Source organism: Bufo gargarizans, chromosome 6, assembly GCF_014858855.1.
Source record: "Bufo gargarizans isolate SCDJY-AF-19 chromosome 6, ASM1485885v1, whole genome shotgun sequence".
In the NCBI taxonomy this organism is placed as follows: Eukaryota; Metazoa; Chordata; class Amphibia; order Anura; family Bufonidae; genus Bufo; species Bufo gargarizans.
The window spans coordinates 239,058,431-239,076,363 of NC_058085.1; the positions used below are offsets into that span (position 1 = coordinate 239,058,431).

Consider the following 17,933-nt stretch of genomic DNA (forward strand, 5'->3'; position numbering starts at 1 on the left):
GCACAAAGACACGGTGGTTGGAACCAAAGATCTCAAATTTGGACTCATCAGACCAAAGCACAGATTTCCACTGGTCTAATGTCCATTCCTTGTGTTCTTTAGCCCAAACAAGTCTCTTCTGCTTGTTGTCTGTCCTTAGCAGTGGTTTCCTAGCAGATATTCTACTATGAAGGCCTGATTCACACAGTCTCCTCTTAACAGTTGTTCTAGAGATGTGTCTGCTGCTACAACTCTGTGTGGCATTGACCTGGTCTCTAATCTGAGCTGCTGTTAACCTGCGATTTCTGAGGCTGGTGACTCTCGGTGTTCATTTCCTGGGGCGTTCCGTATGTGAGCCAGTTTCTTTGTAGCGCTTGATGGTTTTTGTGACTGCACTTGGGGACACTTTAAAAGTAATGATGGCCACTTGTTTTTCTTTACTTAGCTGCTTTTTTCTTGCCATAATACAAATTCTAACAGTCTATTCAATAGGAGTATCAGCTGTGTATCCACCTGACTTCTCCACAACGTAACTGATGGTCCCAACCCCATTTATAAGGCAAGAAATCCCACTTATTAAACCTGACAGGGCACACCTGTGAAGTGAAAACCATTTCAGGTGACTACCTCTTGAAGCTCATCAAGAGAATGCCAAGAGTGTGCAAAGCAGTAATCAAGCAAATGGTGGCTACTTTGAAGAACCTAGAATATTACATATTTTCAGTTGTTTCACACTTTTTTGTTATGTATATAATTCCACATGTGTTAATTCATAGTTTTGATGCCTTCAGTGTGAATCTACAATTTTCATAGTCATGAAAATAAAGAAAGCTCTTTGAATGAGAAGGTGTGTCCAAACTTTTGGTCTGTACTGTATATCTCCTTGAGAAGCCAATTTGATCCTAAAGGGTTAATTCACCCTGTAATCTAAACTCTGTGTCATCTGTCACTTCTCTTATCTCTCTGCTTCTGTCTTTTAATCTCATCACTGCTGCAACAAAAGCATCAGCCAACAGCCTCAGTGTAAAATGTTCTAGTGACTCTGACTCATGGTTCTTTTAACTCAAAGAATCGAATGAGTCTAACTAAATAAGGCTACTTTCACACTTGCGTTAGGTGCGGATCCGTCTGGTATCTGTACAGACAGATCCGCACCTGTAAATGCAAATTATGGTATCCGTTCAGTGCGGATCTGTCTGCATGACAGCTTTTACAGATCTGTGTTTTCACGATCGTGAAAACTCTGATCTGACAGTATATTTTAACACAGAGGCGTTCCCATAGTGATGGGGACACTTAAAGTTAAAATATGCTAAGAACTGTGTACTTAACTGCCCCCTGCTGCCTGGCACCACCCGATCTCTTATGGGAGCTGTGATCCGCACAATTAACCCCTCAGGTGCCGCACCTGAGGGGTTAATTGTGCGGATCTCAGCCCCTGATCGGGTGCTGCCAGGCAGCAGGGGCCAGACCCCCCTCCTTCACTAGTATTAAAAGCATTGGTGGCCAGTGCTGCCCCCCCTCCTTCCCCAGTATTAAAAGCATTGGTGGCCAGTGCGGCCCCCCACTCCCTCCCCAGTATTAAAAGCATTGGTGGCCAGTGCGGCCCACACCCCTCCCTCCCCAGTATTAAAAGCATTGGTGGCCAGTGCGCCCCCCCTCCCTCCCCAGTATTAAAAGCATTGGTGGCAGTGGCCACAGGCTAACAACCCCCCCCATCATTGGTGGCAGCGGAGCAGCATTTCCGATCAGAGTCCCAGATTAATCGCGATGCGCCGCACAGACCTGTCACTTACCAGTAGGAGGAGCGCCGGCCGGCCACAGACAGCGCAGGTAAGTATAAGCTAAGTAACCATGGCAGCCAGGACTGCAGTAGCGTCCTGGCTGCCATGGTAACCGATAGGAGCGCCAGAAATTAAACTGGGACTCCGATCGGAAATGCCACTCCGCTGCCACCAATGATGGGGGGGAGGGGAGGGTTGTTAGCCTGTGGCCACTGCCACCAATGATTTTAATACTGGGGGGGCGCACTGGCCACCAATGCTTTTAATACTGGGGAGGGGGGGGTCGCACTGGCAACCAATGCTTTTAATACTGGGGATTGGAGAAAACTCAGATCCGATGGTATATTAATAGGGGCTCCTGACTTTACATTGAAAGTCAATGGGGGACGGATCCGTTTGCAATTGCACCATATTGTGTCAACGTCAAAAGGATCTGTCCCCATTGACTAACATTGTAAGTCAGGACGGATCCGCTTGGCTCCGCGCGGACACCAAAACGCTGGATTGGCCTGTGTGTGTGTGTCCGTCCGCTGCGCATGCACACTTCTTTAATCGGCACACAGGCACGGACACCAGCCCTGAGCACGTACACAGGGCTTTTATTAGTATAGATTTTTCTTACCGTGGACTGATGAACAGCAAGGCTTTTGGAGATACTTTTATAACCCTTTCCAGCTTCATGCAAGTCAACAATTCTTAATCGTAGGTGTTCTGAGAGCTCTTTTGTGTGAGGCATCATTCACATCAGGCAATGCTTCTTGTGAAAAGCAAACCCAGAACTTGTGTGTGTTTTTTATAGGGCAGGGCAGCTGTAACCAACACCTCCAATCTCATCTCATTGATTGGACTCCAGTTGGCTGACACCTCACTCCAATTAGCTCTTGGAGAGGTCATTAGTCTAGTTCATTAGTTCTAATGTCATTAGTTCACATACTTTTTGTACCTGTACTGCGATTGTTTAAATAGTGTGTTCAATAAAAACATGGCAACATTTAATTCTTTGTGTGTTACTAGTTTAAGCAGACTCTCATTGTCTATTGTTGTGACTTAGATGAAGATCAGATCACATTTTATGATCAATTTGTGAGAGAAATCCATATCATTCCAAAGGGTTCACATACTTTTTCTTGCAACTGTGTGTATATATAAATATTATATCAACCTTCTTAAACCAAAAATAGGTTTCAAATAAATTGTTACAATGCCATAAAAGGAATATAAAATAAAAGATTATTGACTCACTTCACTGGGGGGTGATCCATAGGATAAATTCAAGACACCTACGGAAGCCAATACCCCTCTAGCCAGAATCGCCCATAGGATTTTTGGACCCCGGACAAGAACTTTTCAGTAAAAGTTCGGGTTCGGTGTTCGGCTATTTTATGGCGCTTTTTGAAAGGCTGCAGAGCAGCCAATCAACAAGCGTTTAACTTGTGTGTCCTTAGAAGCCATCACAGCCATCTCTACTAATGGCATAGCTGTGATTAGCCAGTGCAGCATGTGACCCAGCCTCTATATAAGCTGGAGTCACGTAGCGCTTCACGTCACTCTGCTCTGATTAGTGTAGGGATAGGACGCTGCTGCTGCTGCTGTGAGGGAGAGAATAGGACAGAATCTTTAATCAGAAGTGCTTGTTAACTCAGCGATCTACCTAGATCTTGTTTTGTGGGTGCAGTGCACAATCTTTTTACCCTGCCCTGAGCCCAGTGACTCAGAAACATAACTTTTATCCGTCAGTTAGTTCTGTGCACCAGCACAGCATATGTGCATTTGTGACAGTCAAATAGAAGCTTGAAATACTGCAATTATATTCTGGGATAAAAAATAAATAAAAATCACTCATTTTTGGCAAGAACCTACATCTGTGGCCTTTGCAGCATTAGTCAGTGTGCAATTTAAGCTTGAAATACAACAATAATTTTCTGGGTTTTAAAACACCCTTTTTGGGCAAAATACCACATTTTACAGCCCTTGTTGCACCCTTCAGTGTGAAATACAAGCGTTAGATAATGCTGTCATATTCCGTTATTAAAAAAACACCCATTTTAGGCAAGATCCTAAATTTGAGAAGTATGAGGAGAGCGTCAAATAAGGGACATGGCCCGGTCGTGGTGCTGCTGGTGGAGCTCCTATTGCAGGGAGAGGACGTGGTTGATCTGTGCCAGCTACATGCATAAGTGAAACACCTTCCTCAGGTGCGAGTAGGAGACAGAACCTTCAGCGGTATTTGGTCGGGCCTAATGCGGCTCTACGAATAATGGTGAGGCCAGAACAAGTACAGGTGATAGTAGATTGGTTTGCTGACAGTGCCTCCAGTTCCTTTACATCGTGTCCCACACAGTCTCCTGCTGAAAGATCAGAGTTGGCACCTTGTCACGGGTGAAGTTGCAGATAGCTGGAACTATTAAATAAGCGAGCGACTGGCTTGATCCCAAACTAAGGAGCATCTTAAAACCCTAAGAGCTCTCCCGGACTGCTATGCACATGCAAGGGTACCAATGGTAGACCATTGCATGCCCATGTACCTAAGACTGTGTGACACCTGAAAACCCTATAATAGTGAGGGGACACGACCCCCGGCTCCCTGCACTTAATAAGGACGAAGCCAGGGTCACCTAGAATCAAGGCAGCAAGGAAACACAATAAAGGAAAAGACTTATCTGAGCAAACAGCAGCAGCATCCTCTAGAAGTAAACACTTCATCCAGGAAGTAGTATAAACCACAAAGTGAGGCAGTATGGGAGGGAATATAAAGTAAGACGATTAGTCTAAATAAGTGACACCTGGCAGAAGGAAAGGAGATGACAAAGTGAAACCAAAACAAAGAACGTCATACAAGAGGTAGAGAAGAACGTCTGTCAGACCTTCTCACAGAACTGGCGGTGACAGTACCCCTCCCTCTACGGGTGTACTCAGGACACTCAGAGCCCACCTTCTCAGGATGAGACCTATGGAAAGCCCTGATGAGACGAGTGGCCTTAATGTTCGCCACTGGGACCCACATCCTCTCCTCAGGACTATAACCCTCCCAATGAATGAGGTACTGAAGAGAACCGTGGATAATGCGAGAATCCACAATCCTAGAGACCTGAAATTCCATCAACAAAAATCGGACAAGGAGGCAAATAGGAGGGTACACTGGGTTGGACGTAAGGTTTTAATAGGGACCTGTGAAAAACATTATGGATCTTCCAAGTCTGAGGAAGATCAAGACGGAAGGCAACCTTCAGTTTTATATTCTTTGTAGACAACCACACCAGATCACCCATATTCAGGTCTGGACCAGGCACACGTCTCTTATCTGCCACACGCTTATATCTCTCACTCATCCTCTTCAGATTACCCTGAATCTTTTGCCAAATAAATGACAAAGACGAGGAAAATCTCTCCTCATCAGGTAAACCAGAAGACCCCTCTCCAGAGAATGTCCCAAACTGCTGATGAAACCCATATGCACCAAAAAATGGTGACTTATCAGAGGACTCCTGGCGACGGTTATTTAAAAGCAAACTCAGCAAGGGACAAAAAAGAATACCAATCCTCCTTGATTCTCCACCACAAAACAGCGCAGATATGTCTCCAGATTCTGATTGACGCGTTCGGTCTGACCATTCGACTGCTGGTGAAAAGCAGAAGAGAACGACAACCGAACCCCCAAGCGAGAACAGAAAGCCTTCCAGAATCTGGAAACAAACTGCGTGCCCCTATCAGAAACGATGTCTGAAGTAATGCCATGCAATTTAACAATGTGATCAACAAACGCTTGCGCCAGCGTCTTAGCATTGGGTAACCCAGGAAAGGGAATGAAATGCGCCATTTTGCTAAAACGGTCCACTACCACCAGAATCACAGTCTTCCCCGAGGAACGAGGCAGGTCCATAATGAAGTCCATGGACAGATGCGTCCAATGATGGGAAGGAATGGGTAACAGCAGGAGAGAACCCAATGGGCGCGAATGAGGGACCTTGGCACGAGTGCAGGTCTTGCAGCCTGCCACAAAACCCTCAACCGTCTTACGAAGAGCCGGCCACCAGAATCTCCGAGCAATGAGATCCACTGTGGCTCTACTCCCCGGGTGCCCAGCAAGGACAGTATCATGGTGCTCCTTAAAAACCTTGTGTCGTAAAGCAAGAGGCACAAACAACCTCCCAGGAGGACAAAGATCAGGAGCCTCTGCCTGGGCTGCCTGAACCTCTGACTCCAAATCAGGATAAAGAGCAGACACGACCACCCCATCAGCCAAAATGGGACCCGGGTCTTCAAAGTTCCCCCCTCCAGGAAAACAACATGACAGGGCACCCGCCTTCACATTTTTAACCCCAGGGCAGAACGTAACAACAAAATTAAACCTAGAAAAGAACAAAGACCACCTGGCCTATCTCTGGTTCAGACACTTGGCCGATTCCAAGTAGGCCAGATTCTTTTGGTCGGTAAACACGGTAATAGGGTGTCTGGCTCCCTCTAACAAATGGCGCCATTCCTCAAAAGCTAATTTAATGGCCAACAACTCCCTATCTCCCACATCGTAATTTCTCTCTGCAGAGGAGAGTTTCCTTGAGAAAAAGGCACGCAGTCGCCATTTGGCAGGAGAGGGACCCTGAGATAAGACCGCACCCACACCCACCTCAGAAGCATCCACCTCAAGAATAAAAGGTAGAAAGACATCAGGTTGTACCAAAATGGAAGCGGAAGCAAAACACTCTTTAAAACTAGAAAAGGCTTTAAGGGCATCTACCGACCACAAGGAAAAATCCACCCCCTTTTTAGTGATATCAGTGAGTGGCTTAACAACAGAGGAATAATTCAAAATTAACTTTGTGTAATAATTAGCAAAACCCAACAACCGCATCAGCGTCTTCTGATTCTCAGCTCCCAATCAAGCACAGCGCGAACCTTCTCAGGGTCCATGCGAAAACCAGAAGCGGAGAGAAGAAAACCAAGAAATTGAATCTCTGGAACCGCAAACACACATTCTTCCAGTTTAGTGTACAATTTACTCTCCCGCAGAATCAGCAATACCTGACATAGGTGGTCCCGTTGAGTCTTGAAATCCAGGAAGTAGTATAAACCGCAAAGTGAGGCAGTATGGGAGGGAATATAAAGTAAGACGATTAGTCTAAATAAGTGACACCTGGCAGAAGGAAAGGAGATGACAAAGTGAACCCAAAACAAAGAACGTCATACAAGAGGTAGAGAAGAACGTCTGTCAGACCTTCTCATAGAACTGGCGGTGACACACCTGCAGCCGATGTCCTTCAGTCTTTCACCTCACCCCCTTGAAAATCAGCCAAGCAGTCTGAGCCCCAAGTCATGCTGCAGTTTCTTCTGCTTTTTGATGACTCTGTTAGCAGGGTTTCCCACCGATGCCCAAACACTTATGCTTCAAGATGAGTACATGGGAGGACCACCGCAGTACATCTCGGATCGGATGATGACGAAACATATGTGCCAACTGATATGCTACTGGATCCCTGTTACAAGGACAACGTACCGTCCTTAATTCCATCACTGGAGCGTGATTGTAAGATGCGCGAGTACAAGAGAACGCTGGTAGACGCGCTGCTGGTGGCATTTCCCACCTGACAGCGGGGGCACAGTGGAAGCACAAGGCGAAGGCAGAGGAGGAGGAGTAGGAAGAGGTTGCCAATGCAGCTGGGCCACCACCAGCACCTCAGAAGGCAGGGTTAGCGTTGCCAAAATGTGGAAAAGCTTTTCAGCACGCCACAACAACCAGCACCACCAGCTGATATGGAACGTCTTAGCAGGAGGCAGAATTTCAGCAACATGGTGGAGCAGTATGTATGCACACGCCTACACGTACTGAATGATGGGTCTGCCCCCTTCAACTTCTGGGTCTCCAAATTGGGCACATGGCCTGAGCTTGCCCTTTACACCTTGGAGGTGCTGGCCTGCCCTGCAGCCAGTGTATTGTCTGAACATGTGTTTAGCATGGCAGGGGGCGTTATCACAGACATGCGCAGCTGCCTGTCCACAGCCAATGTGGACAAGCTCATGTTCATTAAAATGAGCCAAGCATGGATCCCACAGGACTTGTTCATACCTTGTGCAGAATAGACATGTATACCGGCCTTAACCAGCCATTGTTATACTACTGCGCAATTGCTCATTGTTGTATTGTGGATATTTCACACTCTTTTGGAGTGTACCCTAATTTAAAAAAAATATATAAATTTAAACCAAAAAACAATTTATATATTAGAAAGAAAGCGAGAAAGAGAAACAAGGCGCATGATATAAGGATTTATAGACTAAATAGAGGTGCTACCTGCCCCTCATGCAGATAACTTCCTCTGCATACAAAGAACTTTGCTTACTTTTTTCTAGGCATCCCACTTCAGATTCGGTGGAGTTGAACCATAAAATAACCTTGCTGCCAACTAAGATTAACTGGGACCACCTTAACTTGTCTTCATTATACTACACGCCGTCTCCCCTGTCGTGGTGGCTTAGGGTAATTTCACACTAGCCTTATTCTTTTCCAGCATTAAGATCCGTCCTAGGGGCTCAATACCCGAAAAAAACAGATCGGTTTTATCCTAATGCATTCTGAATGAAGAGCAATCCGTTCAGTATGCATCCGGATGTCTTCAGTTTAGTCTTTTTGCCTTTTCAGAAAGGAGATAATACCGCAGCATGCTGCGGTTTTATCTCTGTCCAAAATTCTGGAACACTTGCCGGATCCAGCAGTTTTTCCCATTGAAATGCATTAATGCCGATTGTTCAGGCAAAACTGATCCGGCATTGCGGTCTGCGCATGCTCAGACTGCAAATAATGTGAAAAATAAATGCTGGATCCACTTTTCCGGATGACACCGGCATTTCAATGCATTTGTCATATGGATCAGGATCCTGATCCATCTGACAAATGCCATCAGTTTGCATACATTTTGCCGGATTCTGCAGGCAGTTCCGGCGACGGAACTGCCTGCCGGAATCCCCTGCCGCAAGTGTGAAAGCACCCTTAGTGTAAATACTTGTTTTAGACATAACAGGCAACCCATTTCAATCCCGTATAGGTTGCTTTGTCAGACATGTAAATATATACAACTTGTTTAGATACATAAAACTGCAAGGGGTTGAGAAAACTGCCCAATCTGCTGCAAGAGCAAATAATTTAAGTACAAAATATAAAGATATACAAGATACCTACATATCTAAAAATCTATATTGTGTTCATTATGCATAGGCCAGTTCCAGATCTATACATTAAGTGGGTAATTTATTAAAACTGCCGCAAAGGGAAACTGCCTTAGGTTGCTGATGGCAACCAATCAGATTCCACCTTTCATTTATCAGAGTTCCTTTGGAAAATGAAATGATCCATCTGACAAATCTTTCCCTAGGAGAATTGCATTAATTTAAAAAAGGACTATTCATGGGATTATGGGTTACAAACTGGTATGCTTACCAGATAGTGTGGCCCCTACAGATGCATTTTTATTTATTTTTTCTAAAAATACCACTCCGTTTGGCTTCTGTTTCTCCTCTGTTTTTAGCGCATTATATATTAACTTAGACCATTGGTACTGGGAGGAGGAGACATTTAGTTTTCTCAGTAGGAATCTCCTTCTTTCTGGTTGTGACACTGTCCAATCGCAGCGGAGAGCATCCGTCAGGGAGAAAAAAAACGCTCACTTTCTCCCTGGCTGTGACGCGGTCCGATGCAATTGGACAGAGTCACAACCAGGGAGAAGGAGACGCCCATTGAGAAAATTAAATGTTTCCTCCTCCCAATACCGATAGTCTAAGTTAACATATCAAGCGCTAAAAACAGCAGAGGACACAACAGCAAAACAGGCGTACAGGGAGTGCAGAATTATTAGGCAAATTGTATTTTTGAGGATTAATTTTATTATTGAACAACAACCATGTTCTCAATGAACCCAAAAAACTCATTAATATCAAAGCTGAATATTTTTGGAAGTAGTTTTTAGTTTGTTTTTAGTTTTAGCTATTTTAGGGGGATATCTGTGTGTGCAGGTGACTATTACTGCGCATAATTATTAGGCAACTTAACAAAAAACTAATATATACCCATTTCAATTATTTATTTTTACCAGTGAAACCAATATAACATCTCAACATTCACAAATATACATTTCTGACATTCAAAAACAAAACAAAAACAAATCAGTGACCAATATAGCCACCTTTCTTTGCAAGGACACTCAAAAGCCTGCCATCCATGGATTCTGTCAGTGTTTTGATCTGTTCACCATCAACATTGCGTGCAGCAGCAACCACAGCCTCCCAGACACTGTTCAGAGAGGTGTACTGTTTTCCCTCCTTGTAAATCTCACATTTGATGATGGACCACAGGTTCTCAATGGGGTTCAGATCAGGTGAACAAGGAGGCCATGTCATTAGATTTTCTTCTTTTATACCCTTTCTTGCCAGCCACGCTGTGGAGTACTTGGACGCGTGTGATGGAGCATTGTCCTGCATGAAAATCATGTTTTTCTTGAAGGATGCAGACTTCTTCCTGTACCACTGCTTGAAGAAGGTGTCTTCCAGAAACTGGCAGTAGGACTGGGAGTTGAGCTTGACTCCATCCTCAACCCGAAAAGGCCCCACAAGCTCATCTTTGATGATACCAGCCCAAAACCAGTACTCCACCTCCACCTTGCTGGCATCTGAGTCGGACTGGAGCTCTCTGCCCTTTACCAATCCAGCCTCGGGCCCATCAAGACTCACTCTCATTTCATCAGTCCATAAAACCTTAGAAAAATCAGTCTTGAGATATTTCTTGGCCCAGTCTTGACGTTTCAGCTTGTGTGTCTTGTTCAGTGGTGGTTGTCTTTCAGCCTTTCTTACCTTGGCCATGTCTCTGAGTATTGCACACCTTGTGCTTTTGGGCAGTCCAGTGATGTTGCAGCTCTGAAATATGGCCAAACTGGTGGCAAGTGGCATCTTGGCAGCTGCACGCTTGACTTTTTTCAGTTCATGGGCAGTTATTTTGCGCCTTGGTTTTTCCACACGCTTCTTGCGACCCTGTTGACTATTTTGAATGAAACGCTTGATTGTTCGATGATAACGCTTCAGAAGCTTTGCAATTTTAAGAGTGCTGCATCCCTCTGCAAGATATCTCACTATTTTTGACTTTTCTGAGCCTGTCAAGTCCTTCTTTTGACCCATTTTGCCAAAGGAAAGGAAGTTGCGTAATAATTATGCACACCTGATATAGGGTGTTGATGTCATTAGACCACACCCCTTCTCATTACAGAGATGCACATCACCTATTATGCTTAATTGGTAGTAGGCTTTCGAGCCTATACAGCTTGGAGTAAGACAACATGCATAAAGAGGATGATGTGGTCAAAATACTCATTTGCCTAATAATTCTGCACGCAGTGTATTTTGGGGGTGGGAGGGAAGCACGTGCGTCTGTAGGGGGCCGCACTATCTGTAAGCATACCATACACATAATCCCATGAAAGCTCCTCTTTAAAATTAAATATGTCCATGTTGCTTGATGTACAGGTTAAATAAGCTGGGGAATGAAGGCCCTTTTATCTGATGGGTAATCTAATTCCCCTCCTGCCCTGATAAAGATGGTCATAAAGGAAATGTCATTAAACATTTTGGGGGTCGGGACGTGGCCGGCAATGTAGGAGGACGTGTGTGCTGGAGCTCCCGGGCAGCGCTTGGGAAAAACCTTCACCATCCTGTAGCTTTGGTCAATTAAACAGCCAGGCACCACTAATATCCTAAGGAAAACTTCTATGTGACCCCAGACCAGTATGACACACTCGGCCAGAAAAGAAAAGGAGGCGTCAGGACCGACCCCGGCAAAACAACATGGCGCTGCAGCATCTACTAAAGTGGCGGAGGTTGCACCGCGCCTGGAGCAATATGCCCACGTCCCCCCCACAAAAGAGGACCCTGTAAAAGAGGGCACTCTGCCTGGGACGATGGCGGAACAAGCGGCAGACCCGGCAGATCATTCAGCAGAGCTAGGCTCCTGCTCCCAAGATAGCGGATCCCACGTGGAGGAGTTGAAGACAAGTGAAGTGGGGCTCCCTGCACAATGCCCATGTACAACCCTCTATCCCCACACTGCCACTGCTGACCGATCCTACTATCAAGGACATATATGCGGCTGTGCACCAATGTAGTGCAGTTCTGATGACCCTTAACACATCCATTGGGTCCCTCCAAGAAAATGTGTCCTTTATTAGACAAGATATCAGGAAAGCTAATGAAAGAATCACTGAAGCGGAGGGGCGAGAAATCCAACTGGAAGACAAGTCTCCCCTATAAAACGTGATCTGGCTAAAGTAATACACAACATCACTCTCCTAATAAGTAAAATGGAGGACTTGGAAAACAGATCGTAACGAAATAACCTTCGCATTTTAGGGGTCCCTGAAAAAGCTGAATTGCCCCATGCTGTCCAATTCTTTGAGGATTGGTTTAGAAAGATATTTGGGAAAGACTCGCCATCTCCCTTCTTTGCTATAAAGAGGGCGCACAGAGTGCCGTTTTGCCCACCACCACCGGGCAGCCCTCCTACACCATTGTTAATGAGGATTTTATATTTTCAAGATAGAGATACCATTCTCCGCAAAGCAAGGGCGCACCAGAATCTATATATTGCTGGACATAAAGTTTCTATCTTTCCTGACTTTTCAGCAGAGGTGCAGAGACGCCGTGCACGATTCCTGGATGTTAAAATGGCGCCTAGGATCACAGAATATACAGTACTCCATGCTATATCCCTGAAAGCTCCGAGTAGTGTTTAAAGGAAAGACCCACTTCTTCGAATCCCCGGAGGACGCCAACCGTTGGATTGAACAAACTAAATCCCCTTCCTCCGAAAGTTACGAAAACGTTTGATAGAAAAGTGGAAAATGGCACGCCTGGGACTTCACCGAGGGAAACCTAGAGGACTCTGGAGACGGGCGGATAAGTATAATGTTTCCTAATTGTTGAGAGCCCATTTTTCTATTGTCACCACAGTGCTCCGGAGTAGCAATCTGGTGCCACCTTCTAACAATGACTTTAGTAGTTTTTCCTGATGCCCCAAACAATCGCAAAGAGGCTTCATCAGAGAATATGACTTTGCCCCAGTCCTCAGCAGTACATTCACCATATTTTCTGCAGAAGATCAATCTGTCCCTGAGGTTTTTTTTGGAGAGAAGTGGCTTCTTTGGTGCCGTTCTTGACACCAGGCCATCTTCCAAAAGTCTTCTCCTCACTGTGCGTGCAGATGCGCTCACACCTGCCTGCTGCCATTCCTGAGCAAGCTCTGCACTGGTGGCACTCCGATTCCGCAGCAGAATCCTCTTTAGGAGACAATCCTGGCACTTGCTGGACTTTCTTGGATGCCCTGAAGCCTTCTTAACAAGAATTGAACCTCTTTCCTTGACGTTCTTGATGATCCTATAAATTGTTGATTGAGGAGCAATCTTAGTAGCCACAATATCCTTGCCTGTGAAGCCATTTTATGCAACGCAATGATGGCTGCATGCGTTTCTTTGCAGGTCACCATGGTTAACAATGGAAGAACAATGATTTCAAGCATCACCCTCCTTTTAACAGGTCAAGTCTGCCATTTTAACCCGATCAGCCTGACATAATGATCTCCAGCATTGTGCTCGTCAACATTCTCACCTGAGTTAACAAGACGATTACTGAAATGATCTCAGCAGGTCCTTTAATGACAGCAATGAAATGCAGTGGAAAGTTTTTGGGTGATTAAGTTAATTTTCATGGGAAAGAAGGACTATGCAATTCATCTGATCACTCTTCATAACATTCTGGAGTATATGCAAATTGCTATTATAAAAACTTAAGCAGCAACTTTTCCAATTTCCAATATTTATGTAATTCTCAAAACTTTTGGCCACGACTGTACATCCCACCGCCATATTCCTGCGGCGCAATAAAAGAGGTAATGTCATGGGTAGCTCAAGGTCCACAGGTGCCAATTCTAACGATGGGTGATTTTAACAAATATCTAGATCCTTCTGTGGATAAGTTTCCGTCACCTCATAACCTAACAAATGCTGGGGAGATCTCATTGGCGAAGCTACTCAGAGAACTGAACCTGCATGACCTGTGGAGAATCAGATTCCCCCAGGAATGGCAATACTCCTGTTTTTCTGTGTCTCATAATTCCCTGTCCAGAATAGATTTACCCATTGAGTCTCTAGAAGCATTGCCATATACCTCTGTTATAGAATACCTACCGCGCTGCCTCTCTGATCATTCACCCATTCACATAGAATTGAGTTTTGGAAAAGATAGAACCATGGATGGGGAACACTCAGTGGACAATTCAGTAATTCAGTAAAGCACCTTCGCTTTTAAGCGTGTCCTGGCTACCCAGTACCACAATCACCTGTGGGGTGCTTATTTATTGTTGTAATTGTATATTTTCCTATTCTGGGGCCATTTTTCATAACCACTGTATATTAAAAGTTAAGTTTTAATTTGACCACTTGCTTCTAATTGCTGTACCTTTAATGATGCGCTACGAATTTGGAAATTACCTGCATCTGTGAGGGAGGCGATAGTAGTGGTTGTTCCGAAGCCCAACAAGGACCCAGTAAGACCTGATTCTTACAGACCTATTTCTCTTCTATCAAATGATGTGAAACTTCTAGCTAAAATACTGGCCAATCGGCTTAATAAGGTAATCACTCCTTTGATACATAGCAGTAATAAAGAGTAGTTGTGGAGCAGCACAAAATGGACCTTCTGACTGTTCGGAATGCATCAGCCGTGATGGAACTGCCAATCCAACGCCATCCCATGTATATAGGTAGATAACAGAAGATTTCACAGTAGCATATCCAGTGTGACTTTTATTAGGGACCAAGAGTGCACACACAAATATGACGTTTCGGCTACGCAGTAGCCTTTCTCTCCTTTGATACATAAGGATCAGGCTGGCTTCATGCCAGATAGGAGCACAGCCAGTAATCTCCGTCGACTGTTTCTGAATCTCCAGAGACCGTTAAATTCCGGGGGATGCCGCGCAATAATATCCTTAGATGCTGCCAAGGCTTTCGATAGAGTAGAATGGGAATACCTATGGGAAGTTTTGGAAGTCATGGGCTTTGGATGGGGGTTTGTCTGCTGGGTCAAATTACTGTATAACTCCCCGCTAGCAAGGATCAGAGCGAACGGGATATTTTCCGATCAATTTCCTTTACATAGGGGCACGCAACAGGGTTGACCCTTGTCCCCCCCCCCTACTGTTTGTGATAGCAATTGAGCCCCTAGCTTGCCTTCTACGTACTTCCCCAGACTGAAAGGGATTTCCAGTAGGTCCCCGGGAAGAAAGTCTCGTTATACGCAGACAACTTATTACTATATGTGGAAGATTTACAGAAATCTATAGACCCTATAATGAATGAGATTGTTGATTTTGGTAAATATTCTGGACTAAGAACAAACTGGGACAAGTCCACAATTCTCCCATTGGATCCTACCCCACCACAATTAGACCTCGCCTGTATACCCCTACAGCTGACCACTAACTTCAAATACCTAGAGGTGATGATAACACTAATATCAGCTGAATACATAAAACTGAATTTAGAGCCTCTAATTGCTAAATTTGTAGTCAAAACTAATGTTTGGTGCAAACTGCCCCTTCTGGAAATTGGCCACTGTAATTTACTTAAAATGATATTCATGTCACAGCTAATATTATATATCCTCTCGGCAGGAAACGGTGAAACTGCCGTTTAGAAGAACATCCCCTCCCCCCCAAAAAACTAGACCAAGCTCTGTGTTGAGGGTAAATCAGAATCACCTTTACTGAGGGCTACCCGCCCGTATTTAAGCAGGTCCCCATCTGGTGGACACTCCCCTAGTGGATCAGATGGAAGACTGACACAGGACAGACATGCAGCAATTCAGGATACACAGACACAATACATCCCCACAATGCATCATGGTTTCCTCCTCTCTGCCCTGGAGACAACCGAGGAGCAATTCAATTATCTCTCAGGACAAAGGGAAATCGCCAATACACAGGTGGGGACAACAGGACAGAAATCACCATTTAAACATACAATGTCACAACCTTTACAGTAAACACAGACATTTAACATATCCCCAGATAGCTCAAGTCTGAGTACATATTATTAGGTGAATGGCACTTAGACTACATGAATACAATAAAATCAACATGGAGCCAAAGTCTTTAATTTCACGAACAGGCTCCATGGCATAGCTATCTGGGTACCCTCACATAACATACAATACAATTCCAAAGACATATGGTTCTGTCACACGGCTCCCTCCTTGTGGGACACTCCGGTAGACCCGGCATGACCCTTTTCGGGTCAACTTGGGGATAATCGGAACTAAGAAGCCGGAGTGAGGTCTGTTTATCGGGACAACCCATCAGCATTGCCGTTGTACTTACCGGGTCTGTAACTGACGGTAAAGTTGTATGGTTGCACGGCTAAGCTCCAGCGTAGCAACCTGCCATTATCCGTAGAGACCTGGTTAAGCCAGACCAATGGGTTGGGGTCAGTTACAAGGGAAAATTCCTGCCCGTACAGATAGGGACTCAACTTCTTTAGGGCCCAGACCAGGGCCAAGCATTCTTTCTCCACTGCCGCATAGCTCACTCCCCAAGGTAGTAACTTTCTATTGAGGTATGCGACAGGGTGCTCTCCTCCATCCTCCCCGACTTGGCTCAGCACAGCCCCCAGTCCATACATGGAAGCATCTGTATGAACAAGAAAGCGTTTGTTAGGGACAGGACAGCCAAGACAGGAGCATTCACAAGAGCTTGCTTTAGTGCCTGAAACGTGGCTTCACACGCCGGAGGCCACAGGACCTGCTTAGGAAGATTATTTTTAGTCAGGTCAGTCAGTGGCTTAGCAATAGCGCTGTAGTCAGGGACAAAGCGTCAGTAGTACCCGACTGTCCCCGAAGAAGGCTAACACCTGAGTCTTAGTGGTTGGTGGGGGCCAGTTAGCCACTGCCTCTACCTTGGCTGGCTCTGGTCTCTGGTTCCCACACCCCACTCTGACCTAGGTATTGCACTTCTGCCATACCTAGATGGCACTTCTCTGGCTTCAATGTCAGACCAGCGGCCCGAATTTTATCCAGCACCACCCCTGCATGGACCAGGTGTTCCTCCCAGGACTCACTGTAGATCGCAATGTCGTCCAGGTATGCACATGCAAATTCCTGGAAGCCATCGAGGAGTGTATCCACCATACGCTGGAAGGTAGCTGGGGCATTTTTCATCCAAAATGGCATGACCTTAAACTAGTACAGGCCAAACGGCGTGACAAATTCCGACTTGCGGATAGCATCCTCAGCCAGGGGAATCTGCCAATAGCCCTTACTCAGGTCTATGGTGGTGAGATAACGTCCCCTGGCAATACGGTCTAATAATTCGTCTACCCGGGGGATCGGGTAGGCGTCACTGGTTGTCCGCTCGTTGAGCCGCCTTTAGTCCACACAAAACCGGGTAGTACCATCTTTCTTAGGCACCAGGACTACCAGCGAGGACCACGGGCTATCGGAGTGTTCGATGACCCCAAGCTGGGTCATCTCCTGTATCTCCTTCCGCAGTCCGAGAAGGAATGCTTCAGGGATACGGTAGGGGGGCTGTCGTAAGGGGTTCTGTCCAGGGGTCTCTACCTTATGTACAGCTAGGGTAGTGTAACCGGGTTCTTGGGAGAACGTCACCTGCTTTTCCCACAGAAGCTGTCTGGCCTGTACCTTCTCTGTGGGGTTTAACCGGTCCCCTAGCTGTACTAGGGCAGTAAGATCAGTCTGGGGGTCCTTTTCTAACAAGTCTGGTAGGGGTAAATTCTCTGGGTCATCTGCAGCAGGGGCACACACTGCAGCGACATCTTCTGGTCTCTCCTGATACTCCTTGAGCATGTTCACATAAAAGGATCGCTGGATCCTTTCATCGGCACAGCTGGCTATAACGTAGGTAGTATCACATACCTGAGCTAACACTTTATACGGGCCCTGCCAAGATGCTTGCATCTTATCTGTCTTCACAGGTTTGAGCACCAAAACTTTTTGTACAACCTGGAAGACACGCTGCCGGGCACCCCGATCGTACCACCTCTTCTGTCTCCCCTGGGCCACCTGGAGATTCTCCCTTACCATCAGAGGTAGTCTCTCCATGTGGTCCCGGAGTTCCAGGACATATGGCAC

General features: G+C 45.7%; 1 protein-coding gene across 1 annotated transcript in view; it reads right to left on the reverse strand.

The window, feature by feature from the left end:
• The window catches only part of LOC122941326 (gastrula zinc finger protein XlCGF66.1-like), a 140,842-nt gene that overhangs the window by 12,411 nt on the left and 110,498 nt on the right, over positions 1 to 17,933 (reverse strand). Inside the window, exon 8 of the mRNA XM_044298457.1 lies at positions 16,168 to 16,476. Within this exon, the coding sequence (XP_044154392.1) occupies positions 16,168 to 16,476 (309 nt within the window). The remainder of the gene's footprint in view (positions 1 to 16,167; positions 16,477 to 17,933) is intronic.